This window comes from Haplochromis burtoni, unplaced genomic scaffold (genome assembly GCF_018398535.1).
Source record: "Haplochromis burtoni strain Fernald_Lab_line unplaced genomic scaffold, NCSU_Asbu1 Contig_531, whole genome shotgun sequence".
Taxonomy (NCBI): Eukaryota; Metazoa; Chordata; class Actinopteri; order Cichliformes; family Cichlidae; genus Haplochromis; species Haplochromis burtoni.
Window position 1 is genome coordinate 367931 of NW_024582892.1, and position 13535 is coordinate 381465.

Here is a 13535-nt window from a genome sequence, read left to right on the forward strand (position 1 = left end):
TACTGGCAAAAAAGTAAGTAAAGTCCTCAGTAAGTAACTGGCATTTAAAGTAATAATGTGCTTTATTATTTTGTAAAACAGTAAATTTATAAATACACGAATGACAAGAATATTTCTTTTTTAGCATCAAAAATATCATTTTGATTAAAGGGCTTGTGTATAAAGGCTGATTAACCAGACCAGAAATATTAAAAAATATTTTAGTAAACTAACAAAACAGTTAATTTAGGGCAGCTGACCACCCTTACCTTGGTGGTCTTATAAATTTTTAAGCACTGTGTGTGTGTGTGTGTGTGTGTGTGTGTGTGTGTGTGTGTGTGTGTGTGTGTGTGCACGCAGGTGTCTGTTTATATGTATGCATTTCTGATGCATTGCTTGTATTTTGTAGTTTTAATATGTTTTTATGCTTGTGAAGTCCTTCGATCCTCTACATGCCATATTGAGCTGTACACAAACTGAATTTTGTGAAGCCCTGTCACTTTAAGTTTGAGAGACGCTATCAAAGTGTCATTCTTCTTATCACACGAGAAATCACGTAGTTTTCCTTTGTTTACCAAATCACGTGTCTCTGGTCTCTGCAGCAGGTACAGAAGTTAAATAGAGATGTAGAAGAAGAGGATCTTCAGGGCTGAAGAGAAAGAAGCGGAGGAGAGAGAAAGATCACAGCCAAAGAGGGGAGCCATAAAGAAGAAAAAGACTGAAAAAGAAAACCTTGTGAAAAAAACAAACAATAAAATTTGTTTAAAATCTGCAATAAAAATAGTCTCTGTATAAGGAAGGAGATTGAATTAAAATGAGGGGAAGTATCCTGATTAACCAGATAAAGCAGTAATATTTAAGATTTTATTCTAAGAAGTAAAGTATGTATTAAAGGTGATTATATTTTTTTGTTAATCTTGGATATTCTCAGCTGTTGTGTTTTTGCGTCCTCTGTCCATTTTCATATGACTGACTTTCCAGCTCATTACTTTGATTCTAGTCTTCGTTGCTCGTGTCTTGTGCAGCCTCCCTGCTTTAGCTGGGCTCTGTACAGTGTGGTGTAGGGTTGTTTAAAATGACTTCATATGGGCAGAAAAACCACTTGCTTTCAGCCGCCAGCGCTCTCTATGACCATGCGGTCAGCGGACTCAGTTGGAGGTCTCGTGACATAAAATGGGCATGTCTACTCAGTCACAACACTTTTGGTCTTATATATTGTTTACTTGATAAGCTGCAATAAAGTGATGATTTAAAAACTTGTGAATTTATTGTGGAGCATGTTTTTATTGAGAGTAAATTTAGATGACCTCCTCTGGAAACGCCACGAGGATGAGTGATTACAGTGTTCAACATCCATACATATTAAATGTGAGTCAAACCATTTTAATTTTATAGCAACTATTTTGGTTTTTTTAGCCCATGACGGGGTTTTTTTTTCCCGCTTCTGCTGTTTAAGCGTGGCTCAGCGACAGTCATCAGTCTTTGGTTTGCACAGCGAATTCCAGAAACCCCCGGATCCATTAGATGAGGGTCCTGAACGGTATGTCGACGTCCTTCATCTGCTTTTCATAGTCTTCATCAAACAGCTTTGATTGCTCAGCTGTGAAATGGTTTTTCCAGTCACCCACTTCACCTGCATATGAAAAGGAAGACAATTTTGTTAAGTTGGAAAATTTATGCTAAAGCCTCTACCAAAACAGTCATATGTAATGCCCACACAGTGTCTCATTTACCGCTAATACATTTATTAAATTATAACATGTAACATACAACATGCGTGTAAACACTGTTCACATTTTGTATCACTGTGGATTTTAAATCAAAAACTGCAAAGTGCAGAATTCCAGCTTGAACTGCTCCGGATGTTTTTCAGCCATTTTTATATGTAGTCATTAGATGATTGATTGACAAGCAGTTTCTTGAGGCCATGAAATTTCAGAACTTATCAAACAATCCTTTTATTTAAAATCATGTACGTTTGTTAAACTCATTTTAAGCCTGTGAAAATGTGAGGTTATCTGTATGACTAGCTGTAATATTTAGCGCCATACTTTTTTAAAAACCTGGATTTCGTCTGCATTTCAGTTACATCTTGACTGTTTGAGTTAAGATCCACTGTGATGTGTACAGAGCTAAAACTCCCAAAACTGTATCTTTGTTTATAGATGTAATTATATTGTGCTGATTAAATACTTAATGACTGGTTTGTTAAAAGTGAGGGGGAAAAACTGACCATATAATTGTTGCAGAAGCCCAGGCTAACGATGCCTTGTTTGAACTAAAAATCCTCCAAAACTTTAAATCGACTCTAGTTAATATCTGCCAACAGACTTATTCATTTGAGTGTTAAGTTGTTGTAATGTATAAATAAAATAGAAGCGAGAGCTCAAAATCCAGGGACCTCTAGGGGGTGCCCCTGCACTGAAGGACAGGTAGCAGAGCAATAATTGCTGCCTTTGAGGAGCTCAGACTGTTCACAAGTTGATTTAACCTTGTGACATTATTACATGAAGATATTTGTGTGTCTGAGACAAATATAGGTGTTCATGACATTTTAACTGCCCTACGTCAGGCACTCACTGGCGACTGAGATTGACTTTCCTGCATATCTTTAATTTAATAGTGCACCTTTTCTCATGAAAGGAGAGATGGACTGGTCAAACACCGGAGATGGAACGCAGGAGTAGTTGGCCATCGGGTTCTCCTTCATGTTTTTAAAGGAGGTGAGCTCCACAATTTGGCTGATGACCTCATCGGAGACCGACAAGTCCAGGTACTTCATGATGCGCTCCACTTCACGCCGAGGATTCTGGGAAAATAAATGTGACAGAGTATGTGGGGAGGTTATTAATTTTTAAAATTCATTACAGATGTTCAAACAGATAAAACAAGAGGGGATGTCACCACATTACGACTGAAAACAGCAAATGCCTGAAGGTAACGGAAAAAGTAAAATCATAAGAAGTGATAAACAAAACACTGCAAACCGGTGAGGAGAGATTACATAACGGAAATCAAATTGGGAGAAGCTGTTAAATGGGAGTTCTCCCTCCTCACTGTGGACAACTGCTCACAGCAGATCATTGCCCTGTTGGGTTTCTCTCTCTAACACTTCAGGGTATTTAGCTTACAATAGAAAGTACGCTGATATTTATGAATTGACTGGTCATGTGAAAAAGGATGTTTATCACGGGATTCTGTGCAGTCCTGCGAAAAACTAAGTACACCTTTACTGCTTCAGTTGGTAGCAGCAAGCTAATTAAATGCGCTTGATTAACTGATCTTCAGGAAGTGTGAGCACCTCTATAAAAGGTTTGCAAATACAGCATATCAACAGAAAACACCTCATACCAACTGTTACGTAATCTACAGTTAAATGTGAAGCCATCTGTCCAATAGGTAAAGTTTCACTGAAATTAGATCATGCAAAAGGACAATGGCCACAAGCACAGCAGCAAATCTACAACAAAAGGGCTGGGAAAGAAAAGAATAAAGGTAAGCAATGGCCCAATCAAAGTCCACACCTCAAACTAACTGAAACCTGGGTTTAAATAAAGGTCTGCAAACATCAATGAACTAAAGCAACGCTGTAAGAAGGGTCCAAAAGTCTTCCATAACGATGTGAGAGACCGATAAGGTCATACAGAAAACCTTCACTTCAGGTTATTGATGCTAAAGGTGCTTCTACAAGCAACTGAATCACTGGGTGTTTTCCACAGGACTGCGCAGTCCAACTTTCTCTGTTGTGCAACTAATACATATATGCAGTTCTTTGAACAATATCTCAAAGTATTTTTTTTATTTATATTGAATGTCTTAATGACTTTTAAGAGTATGGTACATTTGTTTTTAAATCTTCAGAAATAGATTTGCCGGTAGTCACATTGTTTACAAAAAAAATCTGCTTTTTCAGCTGCATGTCAGACAGTCGGCATTACTTTTCTTTTTTTCCCTTTATACATGAAGCTGGTCTAAATCTGCGTCTATAACAAGGCTTCCTAATCATTCAATCTCAGCTTTACATATGAGATCAAAGGAATGCACTGCGTTTATTACGTTTGCTTTGAAGAAGGTTGCGCAACATGCTTTGGTTATAATCCACGTGTTCGCCTCACCTCTTTCATGTCCTCGTAGAAGAGGTAGAGAATATTCCTCTTTTCTCGCTCCAGCCAGTAACCTTTCACATGATCATACCAGGAGCCCCATGACACTGTAGAAGCAGAGCAAAGGCCATTCATTCAAGCACCTTTGATGAAAACATTTCTCCTACTCCAGTCCAGGTTTATGCTGAGTGTATGTTTATATTTACGGCTATCGTAAAGCCTCATTAACAGCTTAACATCAACATTTATGACAGTAGGTATTTTAGTAACTGTCGGCTGATAAGAGACTGATAAACTTGACCACCTTTAATGACTTTACAGCTGTGTAACTGCAGAGCTGATGAATTATTGCAAAGTGATGACATTATGATTACATAATTCATCATTTCTTTATTTTATACCAGGAAAATTAAAAGTACGTACAGTGACTTATTGACAGATGTGTCATTCTGACTAGCTTTAATATCAATATTTGGTATGACCATCTTTATTCTACAATACAGGCAGCTTAATTTCTTTCAGTAGTTTTCAAAGATACTTCTCTTGCTTTTTGAAGGACATTTAAAGATGTTGGCTTCCTTTCGTTTGGTTCTCTGTCAAAATGATCCCACATTGCTCCAGTAATGTTAAGGTCCAGACTCTGGGGAGGCCAATCCATGACTTATAGTGTCCTATTGTGTGTTTTTTCTATCCTGCTATGCTTTTACTGCGTTTGCAGTGTTTTTAAGATCATTGTCATGTTGAAAAATGAGGCTGTTGTCATGGTCTGTCTACCACTTCTTCTTTTGTCCTCCAATTCTTTAAAACATTTTATGCCAAGGTTTCAGCTAATAGCTCTTTGAGAATCATCACAGATTCAGCTAAAGAAATTGAAACAAAGATAAGAGAGGTGTGCTCAGAGTGATGGGAATGATAAACTTTGTTGGAAAATTCATACCTAACAGTAAGAACATCAGCACTAAGGGAGTTACTTTGTGAGTCCATGGAGATAAAACAAGTATGTGAGGAGACGGCTGTAGACAAGGAGCTGCAAACAGTGATGGAAACTATCCAAGGAGACTGGCCCTGCTGTTGAGAGGCAATAGGATTGTGATACCACAAAGTCTGAGACAAGTGATACTTCAAAGAATACATGAGGGACAACTGGGAATAGAAAAGTGTAAAAGGAGGGCTAGAGACACTGTGTACTGGCCTGGTATTAATAAAGACATTGAGAACATGATCGGAAAGTGTGAAACATGTAAGAAGTTTCAGAGCAGATTTCTAGAAACTGTCATTAGTGACAATGGTCCTTGCTATAATTGCAAAGAATGGCAGAATTTCACAAGAGAATATGGCTTTAAACATGTCACATCAAGTCCTCAACATCCACAGGCAAATGGCAAGGCTGAAAAAGGAGTGCATAACATCAAGCAGCTTCTGGAGAAGGCTACAGACAGTCAATCAGATCCTTATTTAGCTCTGCTGAGCTACAGGACTGCTCGTCTTGACTGTGGTTTATCCCCTGCAGAACTGCTGATCAGTCGTAAGCTACACACAACTTTGCCCTGCTATGCAGAGAGCAAGCAGAGTGAAGAAATTATAAAAAAGCAAGAGCATCTGAAATGGAAACAAAAACAGCAATACGACAAGGGAACAAGAGCACTTGGATTGCTTGCAAAGGATGATGTAGTGAGAATCCAAGATCAGACTGCATGGAGCAGGAAAGCCATTGTTCTTCAGGAAGCAGGTCTGAGATCATGTGACGTAAGAACTGAAGACGGTCATGTGCTCAAAAAGAACCGTCGCAACTTACTGAAGACTAAAGAGACATTTCAGGAGGAACAATGTGGTGAGGAAGATGAAAATGTTGATGTGTCACATGCAGAGACAGTGTCTGACTTGAAACTACTAGATGGACATGGGTATGTGGGAAAAGGTCAGAGGTCAGAGCATAAGGTCAAAAGACCAGTTAGGCTTAATCTGCAAAACTAGTGAACTGGATTTGTTTTTATCTTATATTCTGATGGTGTTTAAAAAAAAAAAAAAAGAAAAAATATTAATGAAAAATATTAATGAAAAAAAGGGGGAGCACATAAAAGAAGACTGGTCTGTGGTGTGGCATAAGGATGTTAATAAAATGTTTGGAGCGGCAGCTCGCAAAGCGTAAGTGGATGTTGTGTTATTTTTTTAACAAGCGCTACGAAGACAACACAGTTCTTTGTGAAGCTGTTTGTTTTGAGTAGATACAATACTGGTTCATCACTTGAATTGGGTGCCTTTTTGTGCTTGAATGATTTATAAATCAGTGTTAAGTGATTTTAAAAAAATAAACAAAATATTCTTTTAAAAATAGTGAGGTACAGTGACTTAAAATGACTGAAAAAGCAGCCAGTGGAAAACTTTGAAAGACCTTCAGAAAACCTGAAGAACTATTGCTCAAGACCACTTAAAGTTAAAGGGCTCCTTGAAAGCAAAGCATAAAGAAATAAGGGTTGGGTCAAAAGTTGGTAGCTGTGTATTTACACATCAGTACACGTTTGCATGAACGGTACATGTTTGCAGTTCCTGGCAAACCGACAAGCCTCTGATTCTTATGAACAAGTTTCATGTTTGTGCCTTGAGCAGTCGAGCGCAACCAGTGAGCCAAGGTGGAATATGAGTTTATGCATGTAATGTTTGAACTTTGCCAGATTTTAGATCTGATTTTACCTGATGAACCTGCACACCCACTCCAATCCCTGGAGGTTATCAAAAGTAGCAAATCAGTCAAATCAGCCAGCTCTGTTCTAGGATGCCCTCTGGCTAAGCTGTCATCCCTGATGGACAACATCTCCCACCCCATGCAGCAGACTGTGACAGCACTGAGCAGCTCCTTCAGTGCGAGACTGCGGCACCCACGGTGTGGGACGGAGAGATTTCGCAGGTCTTTCCTCCCCACTGCTGTCAGACTCCATAATAAAGACTTTAACTGATCAAGCACACACATCCATACATATGCAATAATACTAAGTGCAATAATCCTTTCTGTCATCGTTGTATTCTTACTCAGTTGTATATAGTATTTGTATTTGTATTCTATTTTTATCTTATTGTATATTTATTTTATTTTATTCTACTGTATATAGTATTTTATTCTATTCTGTACAGTTGTGTACTGTATTTATCCTTATTGTATTCTAATTTTTGCCTCATAACTTTTGCACTGTCCACTTCCTGCTGTGACAAAACAAATTTCCCACGTGTGGGAGTAATAAAGGTTATCTTATCTTATCTTATCTTAAAGACTGACTGAACCAAAGTGCAGTCTGAGCTCCTCAGGAGGTCCTTCATATCAGCTGCTGTAAGCCCATTTAATGCACAGTACTAATAATATGAGTTTTCCAAAATGTTTGCATATTTTCATGTTAGTTATTGGTTGTTTTATTTATTCATAAATTATTAACTTTATTAGGAATTAATATTGTTTATGTCAGTGTTTATGGCACGTAAATGGCAATGTAATTTCCTGCAAACAAAGGATCTATCTTTGAATCTGATTAACTGACGGACCATTAAATTTGTTAAATAAATCAAGCCCAACGAAACCTATTATGTACATTTCCACCATATTGTGTTTTATGAAAGGCCACCTTTTTGTTCCCTAATCTTCACCAAACTGCACAGATGCTTTAATATGTTCCAGTCGAATCAGCAGCAAAGCAACCAAACTGGTTATAGGTCACCAAGATTTTGATTTCTATCAGAACTAAACACTCTCCTCTCAACAAGCTGAGAGGAGTCAGGTAATAATTCACTTTGCATTACCCAACCCAGTGACTTCATTTATAGGTAGTTAACATATATCCAATTGTTAATATAAAGACATTTCAAAAAGTTATCGTTTAATGACCCTACAGCAACCATTTAAGTCTTTTTCTAAGGAAATCATTTTTTTCACTCTGGAATGAATGCATTGAAATTTAATAAAGTTGTGTGATTGGTTTCATACTTACTTACAAAGCAAACTATGTTCCTAACAACGCAAATATGGTGGGAAAAAAAGCACAAAAGAAATAAAGAAATCTGCAGAAAGCTAATAAAAATGCATTTACTGCAGTAAAGAAGCAGCTTTTTTATGGCTGTCATGATGAAGAAATATTCCATTTATTTATATATTTTTTAAAAAAGGTTACATTTTCATCCAGATCCTCACAAGATATGCGTGCTACAGCCACTCAGGGTGCAACTCATCTTATCATGACCACTCAAGCATAAAAGGCAGTTACACAAGTTGTCATAGTTTCCATCCACCATCACATATTTTGTTCACAAAAGCCTCCAGGCAACCAAAGACGCTGCTTTGGTGGGTAAACATATAGGGCTATTGATGGCTTAGAATAGGTATGAGGACACAGAGGGAAATATACTTACGCTCTCCTTGCATAAACTTGTGGATGTAGCCACCAAAGGGCCCTGGCTCAGGCTGGGTCTGATTCATAAGATCAAAGTAGTAGTAGCTCACCAGGTTGTCTTTGGCATTGCGTGCCACGTAGATCGCCTTCCCACATGATCAGGAGGAACACAAAAAGATATTCACAGTACAGAGAACATGTTATTTGATGAGATTGTGTCTAGCATGGCATTCGTAACCTCCCACCTCATTTACGTGCCGTATCATGAACCTTTTACCTTCAAGCTGCATGAGTTTTCTGTCTAGTAAGAAGCAATAAAATGAGGAATTTCTACTCTCACTGAAGTCTAATAGACAAGAAGTCTCACCTTGCATTTGTTTTCCCAGAATCCAGGAGGCACCAGCTGAAAAGGAAGATGTGTCTTGATAACTCTCGGGGGATCCATTTTTTCCAGAAGATCAAGACCTGAGACATAAATCCAGGGAATTGGACACAGGAAAAACTTAACATGTGTATTCCATGATTTCTCATATATTCCAACCAATGGAAACTGCTTATTAGCATTGTTGAATTTACTTTTTTTTTTTTAACATGGTTAAAATAATATTAAACAGGAGAAAAAGTTGACACGGCCATTTAACTTAAGGCAAATTTCCCAAAAAATGTGACAGCAGTATTAATTTAATTCAATTCAATTTTACTTAGCACCAAACCAGTCATCTCAGAGCAACTGTTGTCGTGATTTCTACTAAAATGACCGAATGACTCAGCATATTGTGAACTAATAGGATTTCACCTTATTCTGAGGTATTTGCAAGATCATTTGTAGTAGCCTACTACAAGAGAATGATATCATCCAGCTATTTTGATGTAATGTCATTTAGCTCAGCGTTTTGTTATACAACCTTTTGCATTAACATGGAGCCTTCCAGGTATCTGTTCTTTGAATAACCAACCTGAATTAGAAGAAGTATATTTAAGTCCTGTTTTTACTTTTTCCCGGATGACTGAAAATGAATAAATACAATATAAAAATGTACCTGACAAAAATAACAAACACAGTAGGGGACCAAGTCTGGATAATCAAGGTAAGAACACCTGAAGTGATTAGAGACTGATGAAACATAGGCATGTTTTCTTGAGTCAACAGTCCAGGGGAGAGAAAGGGTGGGAGGGTAAAGTTCATTATTTTCTTTCTTGTATCTAATGGTTTGGATATAGTGGTAAGTCTAGCACCCCAGTACATTTAAGATTTCCTTAGACAGTAGTAACACTGACTGTTGTGCCAAAACCCTGCAGCAAAACACTACAGCTACTTTTTTAGCTGTCTGTGACTTATTGTTATAAACCTGCCTGTTAGTTCACCGTGGCATGCTTGAAAGTTGGCTTCATTGTAAAAATTCAACTGGCTGGTATTAAAGTTTAGTCAAACACAAATATGGCTAATCTGTGTTGGAAAAGCACAGCTGCGTTCACTGAAATGACCCAACTACAGTAACTTTTGTTGATCGCCTACAGAACTCCAGTTCAAGTCTTTTCTTTGGAGGGATATGCTTATGGGTTGAGAACTCATTGACTCTGACTGGGATGGGAAAAAAACGATCCGTTACAGAAACATTCCTCCTTGACTTGTTTTTGTGATTTCTGACATGCTACAACATGTTAAACCTGCTGAGTCACAGTAGAGAATAAAAACATAGATAAAACACACACCTGAAGGGATGGGAGGTGGGGAAAAGATCTCTAGGAATGGACTGCGGACAGGTGTGGGGGCTCGTTTGCAGGCCTCAGCATCTCCATTGTGAAGGAGCAGGTCAACAATTTCCTGGGTCCATGTAGTCCCTATGAGACAGAGACATCAAACGGTGTACTGCTAAATCTCACCACATTGAGTAAAAATATTAACAACAGTCCAACAAACATGTCTTTTTTGACACCAGCTACTTAGTAGTGCCACATTACAGCAGATTCCACAGTCTAACAAATTAGTCCAGAGACTGAAGGGCAGGAAAAGTAGTCTGTCTTTGTTGTTTGTTTGCTTAAATTATAACTCTCACACTTCATGAAGGCGTAATTACAGGATTAGTCTAGAGTTACTGGTGTTTTCCTTTATTGCCTGCTTGTTTAAGCAGTTACACACACACAATGTTTTGGTAGACTTAGTGGAAAAACTACTTAACAATCAAGTAATGGAAGAAGAAGAAAGCATTAACACCACAATGGAAAAATATTTCCTCACAAGTTAAAGTGCTGCATTAAAGAGAAAAGGGAAAGTGTGCTTCATTTTCTATGCTGTTTTGGCAGTGCAGTCTTGCATATTTTCATGTAACATCTGAATTTGCAACAGATAAGGAAAAAGCACAGTATTTTTCTCCATACCCGTGAGTGGAAGTGTAAAGTGTTAGAAATGTAAGAACGCAAATAAAGCTGCTTGAGATCAGTACTTTGTGTCTAACACTGTTTCTGAGTACCTGCTTTGGGGTAGGTGGCGATGAGGAGGTCCGATGGATCGGGACGAAAAGCCCAGATGCTGTCCCAGTTGTTGGCGATGTAGTTCATGAGAGGCACTCCTCTGACTGGGATGAGAGGGAAGCGTGTGATGGAGGAGCTGGCCTTATGAATAGCCTCGCTATAAGTCATTTCTTTCTCCTCTGACATTTTTTACACTGCCAAAAGCTGTCTCAAGGAAATCAAGAACAGAGAGCTAAAATCTGCCTCTTTTAAATTGAAGAGAAAAAAAAAAAACTTCAACAAACTCCCGAGGTCCTGCCTTCAGCTGTCTGTGTCAAACACTCACTGCTGATTTGCCAGTGAGGCACATAAATCCCAGCTTCTAATGGTCCTGTTCTTCCTGATTGTCAGTCCCACAGTCAGCGTGTTTACTTCCTTGTTAAACTGTCATGATCTCCTCCTTGCATGATCCCGGCCAACAGCAGCGCTGCCTTGTTTCCTCTTGATTTCTCGTGGTCTGCAGCGTAAGTCGCCTCCCAGATCTGAATGCGGGAGCAGGAGTCTCTCAGCGGCCTCTCAGAAACAATGAACTCCCAGCTGAAGTCTGAGTGCCTCAGTCACTTTAAAACGTGTTTCTTTTTGCCCCTCTTTCTATCTTTGTAAGCTGGCTCCCTGAGTGCTTGTACCCAGGTTCTTATCAGTCTGCGATCACAGGAACTTGCACCAGCAGACCTACACTAAAGTGCCCTTATGTAACGTTCCTAGTTACGTATGAATTCCACTTTTCCTCACAATACTGTCTTGACTGCTTCCTCTGTAATCTGAGGAAGGAAAAAGGGAGGGTCTCGAAAAATCCTGCAACCCACAGAGAGGTGGATTTACATGTGGAGAGTACAAATGAAATGGATTTAAACTTCACAGTTAAATGTGTAACTCTGGGTAAAACACTCTGACCACTTGCGTTTCTTGGTCTTTTAACATAGTTGTGTTCATTGATTCACACTTTTTAATCACAATCAGAAAATTAGTGGCCAATCTTTACAAAAGCACATTTGGACTTTGATCCTTCAAAGTAAACAAAATGTTGACCTAATTCCAGTAAAAGAGTGCATGGCAGGGGTCTCATTTCATATTGTATTGTCTTACAAGAAGAAAAATGTTTTTGTCTAGACACGCTGCTGGAGATTTATATGGACTTCATAGGCTATCTATTCAGCCAGATGAAAGTGTTTAGACTTTACATTCCAGGATTTTCAGAGTTAATATCCTACCAGGGATAGAAACAATATTTTCACTATAAACAGGTTGAGCTGTCTCAGTGGAGTTCAAGAATGTTTTTATAAAAACTCTCTGGGAAAGTTGAGAAATTTATAACTTTAAAGCACACTGAAGTGCACGGCTTCCTAACAATTCCTTTCCATCATATTTATATTACAAGTTCTAGTGTCTGTCTATACATGGAGGAAACATCAGATAAGTTACAGTTCCTGTATACCGTGCATCAGTACTATTGCACAAACTTACAGTACTTTGCAAATGTCTTGAGTTAGTCTTCATTTTCACTTGTATTTTTAAGAAAATTAAAAATAGGTGCAGCAGTTAGTTATTAAAAAGTTTGCAAACATTCATTAAAAGAAAGTATATAACACAAAAACAAAGCCTGAAAGCTAAGACCACCTTTATTTCTCAACAAAACCTGAACTCCCTCAGGCAGCTTTCTTCTCATTTCTTAAAGTCGTCTTCAGGAATAGTTCTCCAGGCTTCTTGAAGAATGTGATGGCATCAGTCACACAGGTGTAAATCAGTCCATTTTTTCCACTTTATTCGTTTGCTTTGCAGTTTTCTTCATTAATATAATTCATTAATCATTTGGTTAAACCTAACACTGATATTATGAGGCGCACACATAGTAGCATTGTGTGGTTTTTCTAAAATGTTTTGTTATATTAATTATGTTTCTCTTTCTTTGAGTTACCTGGGTTTGGGCGGTGGCTGTTTCCTGTCTGGGCAAAAGGCGTGGCTGAGGACTCTGGGAACAAAATGCCTGCTCAGCAGGACCAACCATGGGCTTACCAGGAGCAGGGGTGTTTTAGGTTTAGTTAGGTTATTCTGTGCTTCGCTAATATTAGGCTGTGTCCCAATTCAGGGCCTGCATGCTTGAAGTACGCGCACTACGTACGGTGCGTACTATAAGTACGAGTGCGGAAGTGAGAGGCTTGTGAAATGGGACAGTCTAGCCTTCGTCACGGTGTTCAGATTGCCTAGCAACCATGATACTAACCGCGAGAAATGTTACATACAGCTTTGTGTGACAGAAATGAAGGAGAAAAAATGTTTTGTTGGTCATTCATTATTGTCATGACATCACTTTGATTAGTTGAGTATCTGAGGCTGAGACCACAGGACTGTAAAACATGATTGTTGGGCTTCATTTCTGTACCGAACAGTTATTTCAAGATTAGTTAGTAAATAACAATTAGCTAATGTTGTTCATGAGACTAAAATCATCTCACTGTGGTAATGTAAATACAATATGGCCAGTAGGCGTGAACCATGTCGGGCCCAGACACAGAAAGGGATTGGCAAGAATACCAGAGGCGCAAAACACCAGCTACTGGTAGACAGAACA

General features: G+C 38.5%; 2 protein-coding genes across 3 annotated transcripts in view; one reads left to right on the forward strand and one right to left on the reverse strand.

Moving 5' to 3' along the window:
* atp2a1l (ATPase sarcoplasmic/endoplasmic reticulum Ca2+ transporting 1, like) overlaps positions 1 to 1235 on the forward strand; it is a 12386-nt gene extending 11151 nt beyond the window's left edge. For both annotated transcript variants that reach the window (XM_005947458.2, XM_005947457.2), the window contains one exon: positions 582 to 1235. Coding sequence is in view for 1 of the 2 variants with exons in the window: in XM_005947457.2 (XP_005947519.1) it covers positions 582 to 601 (20 nt within the window). In the remaining variant the exon portion in view is untranslated. The remainder of the gene's footprint in view (positions 1 to 581) is intronic.
* An 8-nt stretch (positions 1236 to 1243) lies between these two features.
* Positions 1244 to 11703, reverse strand: sult1st6 (sulfotransferase family 1, cytosolic sulfotransferase 6). The gene is made up of 7 exons (XM_005947456.3): positions 10927 to 11703; positions 10169 to 10297; positions 8823 to 8920; positions 8475 to 8601; positions 4095 to 4189; positions 2608 to 2788; positions 1244 to 1612 (listed from the first exon to the last, which is right to left on the reverse strand). Exons 1-7 carry the CDS (start codon positions 11111 to 11113, stop codon positions 1500 to 1502), a joined length of 930 nt encoding a protein of 309 aa, XP_005947518.1. The 5' UTR covers positions 11114 to 11703; the 3' UTR covers positions 1244 to 1499.
* Positions 11704 to 13535: the final 1832 nt, after the last annotated feature.